The sequence below is a fragment of the Mastomys coucha genome, unplaced genomic scaffold (genome assembly GCF_008632895.1).
Source record: "Mastomys coucha isolate ucsf_1 unplaced genomic scaffold, UCSF_Mcou_1 pScaffold5, whole genome shotgun sequence".
NCBI classification, from domain to species: domain Eukaryota; kingdom Metazoa; phylum Chordata; class Mammalia; order Rodentia; family Muridae; genus Mastomys; species Mastomys coucha.
The window spans coordinates 49,548,496-49,564,115 of record NW_022196911.1 but is presented as its reverse complement, the minus strand read 5'-3'; the positions used below and the strand labels follow the sequence as shown (position 1 = coordinate 49,564,115).

The following is a 15,620-nucleotide window of genomic DNA, read 5'->3' as shown; positions in this document are numbered from 1 at the left end:
ACTTGCCTCCACCTGATCTAACATCCTTGAGTAAAACTCTGGACAGTGAGAATGAGTGGGTGGGGGCTGCTTTAATCTAAGCAGTGCTCAGAGCAAACCTCTCAACCCCTGTTGTATTGGATTTTACATTCTAGTCTCTGACAAAATAAAGACAGCTTCAGTTTCTTTCTTGTTTGGAACAAGAAAAGCTGCAAAGACTGAGTATCAGTTATTATTACTGTTATGATAAAAGTAACCCTAGGTGGTTTATTTTGGCCCCCAGATTGAGCCAGAAGTAACAGGAGGCTGTCAATCACTGGACATGAATGCTAGGAGCTGAGGTCAGCCCCTCTCCAAGAGTACTACTTGCTCTTAAACCACAGAGGTATCTCTGCAACCTATTGTTTAGTTTTTTAAACGTTTCTTTTGTGTGTGGCATGTGCTCATGGAGACGTCTTGCAGGAGAGTGTGTTTTTCTTTCACCATCTGGGTCCTGGAGAATCAAACCCAGATTATCTTGGTAGCAAGTGCGTTTTCCTATCATGCCATGGTGGCAGGGGTGTCAAGTGGCTGTTTATTTTGTCCACAGTCAGGTAATAACACATGAATGCTCTTGCTTAGCTGGCCTTTTTATTCAGTTCAGTACCCCAGGCCCATGAGACAGAATTACCCAACTCTAGAAGCTTCCTCACAAACATGCCCAGAGATTTATCTCCTTGGGGGAATTCTAGATTCTGTTAGTTTGACTATCAGGGTATTTCAACAGTAAAAGCTTACTTTCAGAATTACAGAATCCATCATTTTGGGAAAGTTATTTTGCACTGTTCTTATCAGAACATAGGTAGGCCACACTAGTCACATCATTCCTTGTGAACCTCCACCTTCTGGCATTTCATTTACACAGAATTTTTAAAACTGAGGGCTGTGACCACATCTAAGTACATCATAGTATTTTCAGGAGTAACAGTCAACTAGGGAACGTAGTAGTGTCTTATGATTAGACATGTTTTCCAATAATGGTTCAGAGTACCTTTTTCTGACAAGGTAAGAATCTCTAGTAAAAACAACAGGAGAGTTCAGGCTGTAACATTTCAGGGTAATGGCAGTGCTGTATTTTCCACTGAACCCTGGAGCTTACTCAAACTTGAAGTTTACAACATGCTCTTAGCACATCTTTTCTGAGGTTAGGGCACAAAGGCCCTATGGTTCAGCCACTACAGATATAAATTGTGAAAAAGGTACACGGTCCTTGTGCTGGTTAACTTTTCTGTCAACTGATATGCACTAAGGTCTTCTGGAAAGAAAACTTCAATTGAGAAAATGCCTCCCTTATACTGAAGTGTAAGCAAGTCTGTGGGGAGCATTTCCTTGATTTAATGATTGAGGTGGAACACTGAGCCCATTAGGGTGGGCAAGCAAACATAACAAGTCAGTAAACATTGCTTCTTCCAGTCTCTGTTTCAGCTCCTGCCCCCAGCTTTCTGCCCTGTAAGAGGAGAGCCAACCCTTTCCACCTCAGGTTGCATTTCTATTTAGTGTTCCATCACAGCAATAGAAAGTAACTAGGATTGTGCTGCGATTGGCCTGAATCACTTTTCTATAATGTATAATTTGAAAGTTTATATATAGTATATAAACTAGATCTCAAAAGTCCCTCCCTGCAAAGATTAATGTCCAGTCTCATCTTAATATTTTTTTAAGTTTTATTTATCTTTATGTGCATTGATATTTTGCCTGCATGCATGTCTATTTGAGGGTGCCAGATCCTCTAAAACTGGAGTAATAGACGAGTAATAAGTTGTGAGTTACCATGTGTGGGTTGGGTATTGAACTCCTGTCCTCTGGAAGAGCAGCCAGTTCTCTTAACTGCTGAGCCATCTCTCCAGTCCCTCATCTTAAAATTTTGAAAGAGCGGAAAAAAAAAAACAACTTGATCATTTATAAACTTGAACTTTGCAGGCAATCAGACTGGAACTTAACTTCCAGTTAGGAAAGGAAGTTGTTTTCCAGTGTTGACGACCCAATCCCAGGCAGGCATTCTGCTGTTGTTCTGAACTCGCCCCTGACACTAGGTAATGCATCTCTGAACATCAGTTTGTATATCTGTATGGAAATAGTGGGCTTTCAGGATTTTCAAAACTATGGGTTAAATCACGTGAATCATTTAGTATGTTGGCATCACAATCCAAACAAAAATACTTCTATTTCTTCTGGAAAATGATTTCTCTAAAATACAAGTTCATGTTTGAACAATTTGGATAGTTTTAATGAAATTAAAAATTCTTATTAAGGAATATAATAAAATCTGATAGATTATTTTAAATATATATTATTTTCCCCTTTTACTTTTCTAAACTTGTATTATTTATTTTATGTGTATGAATGTTGTACCTGCATTATGTGCACTATGTACATATCTGGTGCCTCTGGAGGCCAGAAGAGGGCACCTGATTCCCTAAAACAAGTAATGGATGGTTGCCAACCATGTGGGTGCTGGGAATAAAACTCAAGTGCTTTTAACTGAATCATCTCTCAAGCCCCTGGTGGTTTATTTTGAAAAGTCTCTGTTCCTTCCAGTCTCTCTGGGCTGGTGTCCTGAGTGGACCTTGGGCACAAGCTCTGCAGTCAGTCCCACAACACTCAGAGAAAGCTCCTCTCCCAGGAGCTCTAACACTCTCAGGATCAGAGGTGAGGAGGACCCAATATCTGTCCCAACAACGGGAGTAACTGGGACCAGCAGGACCAGGCACACAGGAACTCTGCCAGCAGAGTGGCTGGGGTTCCTTCCAGTCTCTCTGGGTTGGTGTCCTGAGCGGACCTTGGGCCCAGGCTCTGCAGCCAGTCCCACAACACCCAGAGGAAGCTGCTGCACTCCCAGGTGTTCTAACAAGCCCAGGGTCACAGGATCCCAGAATCACAGGGTCACAGAGACAGCTTGACAAAGAGGAGTTCTGACACAACCAGGATCACAGGAAGGACAGGCTCCAGGCAGATTTAGTAAGGGCAGGTAGGTAGCACTAGAGATAACCAGATTGTGGGGGTCAAGTGTAAGAAAATAAACAACACAAACCAAGGTTACTTGGCATCATCAGAACCCAGTTCTCCCACCATAGCAAGTCCTGGACACACCATCACACCAGAAAAGCAAGATTCAGATCTAAAATCACTTATGATGATGATACAGAACCTTAAGAAAGACATAAATAGCATCCTCAAAGAAATACAGGAGAACACAGGTAAAGAGCTAGAAGCTCTTAAAGAGGAAACACAAAAATCCCTTAAAGAACTACAGGAAAACACAATCAAACAGGTGAAGGAAATGAGCAAAACCATCCAGAATCTAAAAATGGAAATAGAAACAATAAAGAAATCAGAAAGAGAGACAACCCTGGAGATACAAAACCTAGGAAAAAAAATCAGGAGTCATAGATGCAAGCATCACCAACCGAATACAAGAGATAGAAGAGAGAATCTCATAGGCAGAAGACACCATAGAAAACATTGACACAACAGTCAAAAAAAAATGCAAAAAGCAAAAAGCTCCTAACCCAAAACATCCAGGAAATCCAGGATGGAATGAGAAGACCAAACCTAAGGATAATAGGTATAGAAGAGAGTGAAGACTCCCAAGGTAACAGGCCAGTAAATATTTTCAACAAAACTATAGAAGAAAACTTCCCTAACCTAAAGAAAGAGATGCCCATGAACATACAAGAAGCCTATAGAACTCCAAATAGACTGGACCAGAAAAGAAATTCCGACACATAATAGTCAAAACACCAAATGCACTAAACAAAGAAAGAATTTTAAAAGCAGTAAGGGAAAAAAGGCAAGTAACATATAAAGGCAGGCCTATCAGAATTACACCAGACTTCTCACCAGAGACTATGAAAGCTAGAAGATCCTGGGCAGATGTCATACAGACCCTACAAGAACACAAATGCCAGCCCAGGCTACTATACCCAGCAAAACTCTCAATTACCATAGATGGAGAAAACAAGATTTTCCACGACAAAATAAAATTTACACAGTATCTTTCCACTAATCCAGCCCTACAAAGGATAATAGATGGAAAACATCAACATAAGGAGCAAAACTACACCCTAGAAGAAGCAAGAAAGTAATCTTTCAACAAACCCACACAAACCTAATTCCACCTCTTACAACAAAAACAACAGGAAGTGACAATTACCTTTTCTTAATATCTTAATAATGAAGATTAATATTACCAACATATATCCTAAGCGATTGAAATCCAAAAATATGAGGAATTAGAAATTTGTTGACTGTCATCCAATGGTCTCTCTAAGTTGGTAATTGGAGAAATAGGTCCAATATTGTACAATCTATATATACTTTCAGCTTGTTTGTGACAGTGTCTTGTTGTGTATAACATAAGGGTCTTGAAATCTTGCTTCTCCTATCTCAGCCTCTCTACTAGTAGCATTGTTTATTTCGTGTCTTTATACTATACTATGGTTTTCAGAACAGCTTATATATTTCAAAAGTTTTATATACCCAAGGGAGACATAGACAATTAACTTGGGAGGTGGCTTGTAGGAAAGAGAACAACAAAGAGTGAGATTGAATGCTTTGCTTGACATTTGTAGCTCTTGTATCAAGTTTGAAGAAGAGGACTTTATAAGTTACTCTTTCTCTGAGATGAATGCTTTTCCAATGAACCAGATTCTTACCCACACCTAATGTCTGTGCCACTCTCCAAGCAGAACCATTGTTCATTGAAACAACTGGTGATTGACTTTATGGATAGACTATCTTAATACACACACCATTTCTTAAATGAATGTAAACCTGTTCTCTGTGGCCTGAGAATAAAGTCACTCAGTCAAGTCAAATACTTTGACCATAGCAGGAAATCTGTATCCAAAAATAGTGCCTACAATTCATTCCTTGGTGCAGCAGAACTATCAACTCTCAGCTTAGCTACGATGGAGGTAAAATCCTTTGGTGATGTGAGAGTCATTGAAGTACAGCCTTATTACAATGAAATCCAGTGTCTAAAAATTGTTCTTATTTTGGGTTTGTACCACAGTAAGAGTCAAGATTTTAAACTCTACTAAATACAGAACAAACAAACAAACAAAAAGGTTTTATATATTTATATTAATTTAAGAAAATACAGTAGTGATGTATTATTTTGAAATATGCAGTTAATATGTTTGGAGTTATTTAAAATTTATATTGTGAAGAAAGTATGCATTTTCAGTATTGCTATAGACAAGCATCTACGTAGCACTGTTAAATTGATTGCTTTTTTTTTGTTGTTGTTGTTGTTGTTGATTTTTTTTTTTTTCGAGACAGGGTTTCTCTGTGTAGCCCTGGCTGTCCTGGAACTCAGAAATCTGCCTGCCTCTGCCTCCCAAGTGCTGGGATTAAAGGTGTATGCCACCACCGCCTGGCTAGATTGTTGTTTTATATCAAACAACTTTTATAATACTCATTTTTATTGTTATAATGTTTTACAAATTTTAAGGAATATGACAAAAAAAGATATAGGTATTGAAGAGGGGGTCTCTGGGAGGAGTTGGGGTACAAAAGGGAAACAAGAATGTGATTTAATTCTATTTACTTAAAATATGTTTTTAAATGTTAACAAATTCAGATAAATTGAAATCATATAACTTTTCTCATCATAATGCAATAAAAGTTAAAAAAAAAAAAGTCTCTTGAATCAATTTGCGTCCAATTTACAAACAAACAGAAAATAATAAACCCCTTCTGGCAGCCTGCTAAAGCTAGTTACCTTTATGCAAACTCTGCTAGTCTAGCTATCCCCTAGAAGTTTAAAAGAGAAAATTATTAACAGTCAAGCTTGCCTAATAATTTGTAGACATGACAAATTCATGTACCTGGTAAACTGCAACTTCCCAGTCAGTCCTCACTGGCCTTCAGCTTGGGCTTGGTCTCACCTTGCTACTCTCCACCCCTCTTCCACATAGAAAAGCACAGATAAAAATACCTGTCACCCCAAATACCTGGGAAAACTTTCTGGTCTAAAACAAGATGGACTTACCAGGAGACTTTATGACTTTAGATAACTAGATTAAATCTTCTGTATCTTATTCAGTTTCTCATAGCAAAATCAGTCTTCCATACTACTTAGGAATTTTCCATCTCTAAAAGTTTATAGAAAGAGTTTATAAATAACTGATCCTTACTTTTCAAGTGTTTGATACTTCTCTGCTTTAAAACAGCACTCTTCTCTTTAAATGTAAAACTGATATAGATAATTAATATATGAAACTAGATTCTGGTCTAATGCTGCCTCAAGGCTTAACTCAGCTCAATTCAACCTAACTTAAGGAAGACAGCCTCCCAACGAACCTAGTCAGGGTTAAATGACTGCTGCAGAGCAGGTGCCAAGGACAGAGGGCTGAATCCCACATGATGAACAGCAAGAGGACACACTTCCTGAGTGACATCCAAAATCAGAGAGCAAAGCAGTGCCAAACACCAAACCAATAGTCCATGTTGTTGTACCTGTTTAATTGTGTATTTAACGGTCATTTGGTTTGTTGTTGTACTGTCGTTTTTTGTATTTTGTTTGTTTGTTTGTTTACGAGACAGGGTTTCTTTGTGTAGCCTTCACTGTCCTTGAACTAACATTGTAGATCAGACTGGCCTCGAACTCACAGAGATCTGCCTGTCTCTACACCACCTCAGCCCGGCTCATGGTCATTTGTTTTGAATAATTTTCTTAAATAGTATTACATGGTGACCTCTTGGTTTGGCTTGGTTGGGTTTGGTTTGGACTTAAAATTTAAGTTTATCACTATGAGTAGAGTAGGGTGTATAGATGAATATACCATGGTATTTTGGACACTAAAATTACAATTATAAGAACATATATTAAAAATTCTCTGAACATTATATGGTAAGTATTCAGATTACCTGGCAAAAGGTAGCAAACAAAAAATCTTGGCATTTAGCTAAATTCTTAGCAATCATTATTTTACTTAACTCTTACAATCTAATGAAGCATTAACAGATTCTATCAATATAGAAAGGTCACATGCTCATCAAACTAGGTTGATATTCAGAGGCCAAAATATCACATATGCCTCATTAACATATGAAAGAAACACAAACATTACCCATCAAATTGACATAAGTGTTTATTGCACAAATTTCCCCTAGAACTGGGAGGTTATTATAATACAGGTGTACATTTGAGAAATGTATTCAGAACAACAAACAAGTATATACATTTTTATATATTCATCATCTAAATAACTTAAGAGAAAGAACATTCTCATAAGACAGCTACCGGATGTAGGCATTATGCAAATTGTTTTTAGTGATCATCTGCACTGTGTGCCAATTGCAACAAAATGAAATCTGTAGTAGTATGTTTATTGCACTTAACATTTTCAAATTCAAAATTAAGACATATTAATAAATGCAAGATATTTAAAATCAAATCAATTAGTTAACATATACAGAAAATTAGTTTTAATCCTATAATATAAAAGATCCCTTTTAATTTCCTGTAACAATAGACAGGTTATTTTTAATATATGTAGCACATATTTGTCTGTACCATTAAGTAGTTGAAAAATTATTTTAAACAGGCCAAAACTCTTCACATTTATCACAGCCACACTGTAGAGGAGTAGCAGCTCATTCCTTGGGCTTTGAGTAGGTAAAGAATATGATGATAAAAGTATTACAAACTCAGGAATCCTATAAGGACTAGTGAGTTTTTAAGAAACTATAGGCCTTTCCAGCAAAGCTGAGTTTTGAGAATATTAGGTGCACAAGCCATTCACTTATTATAGACTAGAATTACTAAGTAGTAATGAGAGATTTCGAATAGAACTATGAAAAGTTCCATGTTCAAGAAAACATCCCAAAACATTTATTTACCTGCTACATATTATTCTGAGCCACAATCAAAAAATAATGTACAATGGCCCGTAGCGGAACTTTCCCAGATTCTAAATTCTAACAGAAATCTACTCACTGAATTTCAACAGAATACAACAGAGCAATTCCACTAACAAATGGGTTACAAGGACATAAAAAAACAACAACAAAACAACAACAAAAAACAAACAAAACAACCCAAAAACCCCACATCTACAAAAAACTCTGGCACCAAGTCATCCATGGGAGAGCCAGGTACTAACTGGAACCAACTAACCGACAAGGGCCAACTGTAGATACCCTAAATTTGGGCTTTATGTTCCATTAAAATGTTCTATTTATTCTTTTCTAGTTGGAATTCTCTTGAACACACATAAAGAGCAAGATAAATGTAACCAGATACATAAATTCAAGATTCTGAAGACTATAAACCACAGAAAATTTTCATTAATTATTGAAAATTTTAAATAGCAAGAATGGATATGTTATAATAAAATTATTCAGTAACCGAACAAATGGGGGCTTTATGTTTTTGTTTTCTTTCTTTTTCTTTCATTCTTTCTTTTTTTTTTGAGCTAAACAATATAGAATTAGTCAATGAAAACAGAAACCAACTTTAATTCTAGCATTATGTGTACCTTAGCCCACACAAGCAGAGAGTAAGCTATAATTCAGTATTCAAGTAAACTGAGGTAGTAGAGTATATTGAAAACATGATCTACCCACCTTTTTATTTACATTACTTACAAGAGTTTGGTTCCTTATTAGCCTTTCTTACAAGCAACAATCTACACTATATACAAAGACGATGACAAATGATAAGTGGAAAGCTTTGAAAAGCAATCAACATTTGAAAGAAAGGAATACTTAAAGAATAATTTTTAAAGTTATTACTTCTACTAGTGTAAATTGAGGATTGTTAGGAAATATTCTGCTCATATGGGTTTATAATGGTCGATACTGAAGTTTGTGGCCACCTGAGCATATTTAAAAAATACAGTATTTTTGCCATTGCTTTGGTGCACTTTTTAATCTTAATTTTTATTTATTAAATTAATATGTAAATATCAATAAGAATTAGCTTATTCTTAGAAAACAAATCGTAAAAAGTAGTATTCTCAGGGAATCTATAACCTTGAGCCTCAAAAAGATTGGCTTTAAATATATTTTAGAATGTGTGAAACAGAAAAATCATCAGAAGGTAGTACTTCAACATTATATATAATACTAGATGAAAAAATATTTTTTAAAAAGGCATGTTTATCAATATTGTATTTCTACCCCTGTTTTTTTAAAAAAATAGATACATATGTACACTTGGGATGAGCATATGACACCTTCATTCATTCTGAGTTTCTCATAATTAGCAGTTTTTTAAAAAAAATACTTAAATAACTAGAAATTAGTTGATCTGAATTGTAAAACAAACAAATAAATCAAGGTCTTTTTTGTACCATAGAAATAAAAATTAAAAATCAATGAAATGAAGATTTCTGACATTTGATCATGAGACAACTATTGCTATTTATGAGTTGTGACATTTTAGAGTTTGCATGAAATTCCGGTATATTCACCGAAATCTCTAAGTTACACTTTGGCTTTTGCAAATTTCACCCCTCCACATACTCCCAATTATTTTGATTTAGTTTCATTTGGTTGAAAAATCTACCACTACCAAGAGGTGCAGTTAAAAATAAAAAGTCATCTGGTCTATACAGACTACAAGACGGGATGACACATTCACCCAGAAGCATAATGCATGAAACAAACACAACACAGAACAGCAACAGCTCCACAGATACACACTGCGCCTGACTCCTTGGTTTCTATTCAACTTTAAACCACAGTTGTCCTCTAGATGTGTTAAAGGAGTATCTGCGCAACATAGGGAGAGTGGGTGCTCGCTACAGCTGCCAGCAGAGGAAGGTCACTGGATTCAATCCTGAAATAAAGAAAAGGCAACTCAGTTCAGGCTTTCTGTATCCAAACTATGAATCTTAGAGGCAAGAATCACTCCTACACTGCCAGTGAACCTCAGCACTCCAGTGCTTATCCTGGACAAAAGCAAAAGCTGAAAACTCTTTAGCACCAAGAACTAAAGATAACACCTGGAAAATTTCACCAACAGTAGCATGACACATTCAAAGGAACGGAAGCTTCTAAATGCAGAGGCAACCGAGGCACAGACACAGGAAAGCACCACAGTTGACCTGCCAGTCATCTAGGGATGGATGTGCAAGAAATACAATTTACTAGTAATAAAATAATAATCTGTGTGAGCTATTAGGCAAAAGTATTTCTATAACATATGCTACAAGTAACAGAAATTTCTTTAAAATACATCATACCACAAATGATTCAAAGAGGACATGGTGTACAATTCAAATTATACACACACCTGTAATTCCACAGTGAGGAGACTGAGGGAAGAGAATCACAAGCTTGAGGTCAAGTTAAGTTACAAGGGAAGCCCTGTCTCAAACAAAAATTTAAAAACTCAAAATAATTTTCAGTAAAAGAAAAATTGTCAGTACATTTAAAAAAAGTTAGATTTAACTTGTTCAAGGAATTTGAAAAAAAATTGTATGCCATTTTCTAGGTCAGGAGTAACAATTTTGAAACTCTGCTACAAGTCTGGTTATTTAATAAATGATGGCTTATTGTTCAGACTGTACTTTCCAGGCAGCATTTAGTGTTATCAAAATGATGTGTATAATAATTTGCATATACTTTAACTAAACATTCTACTCCCAGGAACTTGTTTTCACAGGTCAAAACTTATTTTCATTCCAGCACTAGTTTATAACAGCAAACACTGTAATTGTAAATTATATGATGCAAGGCTATATTACCATTAAAATGAGATATAGCAGTATGCATCCATATACAGAAATATTCAAGCTATATTAACTGCACATTGCATAGCAGCATACTGACAGAATATAGACCAATTTCTATTTTTATATATTTTAAAATTCAGTAACAATAAACAATGTCAACAGTGTCAATGTTGGGGTTGTAAGCTGAGAAAAAGTTGATGGTAGTTTACTTTCCATTTTATACCAATTGTACTATGAACTTGGGATTATGTACATTATTTTAAAAATTAGTTTGATTTTTAAAGGTATTAATACAGGTAGCGTGCACATGCATGCGCACACATACACCACCCCCCACACACACTTCCATTTCCCAGGAAAATAAGATTATATTGTTTCTCATTTTCTAAATATTAAAGAACCATTCTCTAAAAACTTCACTGGAAGAAAATGGACAATGAACAATTTTCAATTTTTTTTCAGCCTTTGGTATAGACTATGGATAGTGTTAAGTCAGAAATATTGGAGTCATTCAAATCCTGTTCAGTCCTAATATCTAACAAAAGGAGATGTTAATTTACAAAACTAGCCACTTCCAATTTGGATATTGCTTACACACTACAGAATGACTAAAGAATTGGGCAAGGGAGATGATATATAGCTCCCGTAGAATATTAATATGTGTGAGGCTTTAAGGGTAAATGCCCAGATGGATGACAAAAAAAATTTAGACTTTAACTTAGCTTGCCACACACACTGGATTCTAAATGATTGATGCTGATCCTTTTCCTTTTATAGAAATTAAATTGAGGGAGAAAAATCTTTAATTCTTTTTATCATGCACATATAGACCTTAGAAAAGCTGATAGCACATAATACAATAAGGCAACATTATGTTTGGAAACCAGCTTCCTTTTCGTCCTTAGTTATCATTTCAGATAAGTGTTACTTTTCAGGGAGTAACTGCAGAGTAGGTCAAGGGCCTAGGCATTTATATTAGTGGATAACAGAAATCTACTTTTCCAGGATACAAAGAAACCTAAACACTAACAGTACACAGATTTTAATAGGAAAAGATACACTATACAACAACAGAAAGCAGTTCCGAGGAACATGACAAGAGACATAGAAAAGCCAGAAAAGAAACCACGAGCATACCCAAGAACTACTCCGAGCTCTTTGACATGAACACGCATCTGCCCCCTCAGGTACTCAGACAGCATTTTGCTCTTGAAGTATAACTCCTGTAACCGGTCTTCAAGGTGCATTACACACTGCAGTTAGGAAAGAACCAAATCCTGTTAGAAAAATATTCCAATTCTTTTGAGTAGTATCAAATTTCTTTCCTTGCTGGGGAGAGGACATGAGGAATAATAACATAATTTTTCTAACCCCCAACATAGTTCAAGATGGCCTCAACTTCTTGGGTGCTGTATTATAAAAGTATCCACCACAACATCTAGGTAGCAAATTTCAGAGCATCAAGTTTTCCACAATTCAATTTGGTAACTGCAACTAGAATTTATGTTCAGAACAAATTAGGTATGTAGTTTTAGCTGAAAATGAGCATAAATCTACTTCAGGTCAGTATCAAAGATCAACTCCTACAACATTGTTCATTTTAACCTGCAATAAAGTTTACTATCTCAACCATTTTAAATGTAAAATTCACCAGCATTCCAGATGTTGCACAGTGATCATCAGTATTCATTTACAAGACTATAAAACATACTTTAATTTCAAATCTGATAAATATATATGCTCATATATTGCAGATTCATATATACAGATACACACACACACACACATACAGACATATTCTCACTCTGGAATAAAACAGTTTACAACAGTTCAAAGAATGAATAAGACCGTGCTGATTGAGGTTTCTAACCTAAAATAGTAAAACTCTAAACACCTACATTTTGTATTTTGTAATTAATTTGTTATGTTTAGATGAATTTTTTCATATGATTAGGATTGTATATGCTTTAAAGGGAAAATGTGAATTTCAAGTAATAAACACTAAATTCCTTTCTAATGAAAATGAACTACTAAAAGCACCTGATAAAAAATTACTTTATTACTAGAAAACAAGACTAAGTAGATGTGGAACCTCATTGATTGTGTTGTGATATATATCTCATCCATAATTCTTCTTATGATAAAAATACCTTTAAGAAAATGTTAGCAACAAAATATGTATATATATAGACAATATAATTCATCCTATTATTATTAATTATTATTTTACATTTTGAAATTGGAAATGGGGTCAGGTGTGTATCAAGGTAGCCATAAACTTGCTATAAAGTTCAGGGTGTCCTTGAACTTCTGATTCTCCTGTCTCTGTCACCACCACTCTTGGTTTATAAGGTGCTGGGGACCAACCCAGGGCTTTCTGCATGGGAGGCAAGCATTCTTACCTGGGCTTTATCCCCTGCCCTAATACACAAGATTTTAAAGGATATAATTGAGTGACATTAAGAACAGCTATAATGTACAACTATAACCACCATCCACTTGAAAATTTCTTTTTATAACAAACTCTTCACCCAATAATAATTTCCTCCCTCCCACCCTCTAGTAACTACTAACTTATAAGAAAGCAAAGAGGAGAATCTTCTGTGACATATGAGAATGACAAAGTGATTTTTTAAACATAACACCCAAAACACAGGCAACAAAAATTTTAGCTCTTAAATAGAGGTCTTTCATCCAAGTTGAGCTTATTTTTATTTATGGTATAAAATAAGAATTCAAGAACATTTAAAAAATATTGCTGTCTTTTGTTGAAAATATTTTTCCTTGTTGAATGTGGTCTTGGCACTATTACTGAAACCAGTCCTATATGAAAAAGCTTAATTTTGGGCTCTTCATTTTATAATGAATGACGAATGTCTGTCTGTACTCTGGTCTTTATTCTACTACCACCATACTATGACTGTAGTAGCACTCTAAGTTTGGAAATCAGGAAGTTTGACTTCTCTAATTTTGCTGTTGGTTTTTTTTGTTGTTTGTTTTGTTTTTTGATAATTCTCATTGTGTAGCTCAGAATTTTTGAGAATTACAGGCATGTACCATCATGCCTGGCTACTTTCCTTTCAAAATTATTTTGGCTTATTGCATTCTCCTAATGTTCTATATGACTGGATTAAAAGGGGCTTTCTACTGTTTAGAAATGTATTTCTGGTTTGATTTTTAAAAATTATATATATATATATATATACATATGTGTGTGTATGTGTGTGTGTGTAATGTATGTTTGCTTACATGCATGCATGTGTACTATATGCATGCAGTGCCCACATAGACCATCAGATGATGATTGTGAGCCACCCCATAGGTAATGGGAATTGAGCTCAGGATACCTGGTAGAGCAGAGATGCCTGAATCCTTCATCCTCTTGTCACTGGTGTGGTCACAACACTTAGCTCAGAACTGCTTAATTTCCTTTTCAGTTTACTCATGCCAAGAATATAGAATATCTTATTTTTACTTGACTTTTCTGCTGAAAATTCTATTAGTTTTTCTCATGAGATATGTTTTTTTCTAGATTTGCAAATAAATAAAGTCTATCTTCCTTTCCAATTTTGAAGTATTTTGTTTCTGTTTTCACTTAATAATTCTGGCTAGTACTTAAGTACCATGCTAAGCTAGTATGTTGAAAATAGGTTTCTTCATTACTCCTCCTGAGGGAGCTTTCAATCTTTTGACACTGAGCAGTGCTTTTGGGTGTTTGTCATATGGACACAGAGAGCTTTTGAGTCATGCTATTTTATAGTTCTTTGAACATGAAAAAGAATGAGCTCCTGAAAGTGGGAGAAGTGTGAAGAGACTATCACTGTCACACAGTGGAATTATTCAAAGTCCTGACATGATGATGAGATCTGAAAAGACATCCTATACAAACCATGAGTACTGTGTGGCCACACTATATGTGACCAAAAATCTGGCTCCTGAAATCAAGACAGCACAGATTTAAGAACATCCCTTTCATTCTTAGCTCATAGATGAATGACCTAAGTAATAGATTGTCTCATATTCCAGAAATGGGAAATCCATTATCTGGGTCCTAGTGAGGGCTCTTTTCAGATGATGGACAACTGCCTTCTCACTACATTCTCATAGGGTAGAGACAGAACAATCTCAATCTTTCTTCCTTACTGAACCACTAGTCCTATCATGTGAACCAACATTCAAGACCTAAACTACCTAAATGATCTAATCTAACCTTCCAAAATATCCCAGCCCTAGATTATGTCTCCACAATGGTTGTGAAGGATAAATACTCATTGTAATACTTCTTTCAGCAAAGCAATGATAAAAGCTAGTAAGAATATTTAATGTGTGTACATATTTAGCCAGGTTCACTTAGTAGAGTACTCAAAGTCATTCAAATCTTATATATACTTACAAAGTTTGGAGATAAATTATGTTTATAAAGCTGAAGAGTGGAATGAAGCAGGTTGGAAACAAGACTAGAAACCAACACCTCCTTTCCCAATTTATTATCTGTTATTCGTCTCTGACTGCTGGCCACCTGAACAGTCCATTTATCCATATCAGCTATAATACAGACAGCTTCTGCTATTGGTTCATCTAACACAGGATGCTGGAAAGAAAAGAATTCAGTCTATGGTTAGCAAAGTTTTCAAAGTTAATATAAGTAGAACAAATCAATTAATAAAAAAGCAGAAAAATATATTAAATAAGTTATTACCAAAGAACCCTTGGCAGAAAATACAATAATAACAAATACACTGAAATATTTCATAGAAATCTTCACACATATTTTATATGAAGCTTTGTATACTTAAATCTAGAATTCAACTTTTCCTAATTTTTTTTTTTTTTTGATCAATCACTTACAAACATGTAAGCCAGAGAACAGGAAGAAAACAGACCTTGGTTTAAAAAGGCCAAATTTTTCAAAAT

At 35.3% G+C, this 15,620-nt stretch overlaps 1 protein-coding gene across 2 annotated transcripts in view; it reads right to left on the bottom strand.

Moving 5' to 3' along the window:
* Positions 1–7,096: 7,096 nt before the first annotated feature.
* Positions 7,097–15,620, bottom strand: part of Fnip1 (folliculin interacting protein 1) — an 83,890-nt gene continuing 75,366 nt past the window's right edge. For both annotated transcript variants that reach the window (XM_031354903.1, XM_031354904.1), the window contains 3 exons: positions 15,100–15,297; positions 11,844–11,959; positions 7,097–9,808 (listed from right to left, as the gene is read on the bottom strand). In XM_031354903.1, coding sequence (XP_031210763.1) covers positions 9,730–9,808; positions 11,844–11,959; positions 15,100–15,297 — 393 coding nt within the window. In that variant the 3' untranslated portion in view covers positions 7,097–9,729. The remainder of the gene's footprint in view (positions 9,809–11,843; positions 11,960–15,099; positions 15,298–15,620) is intronic.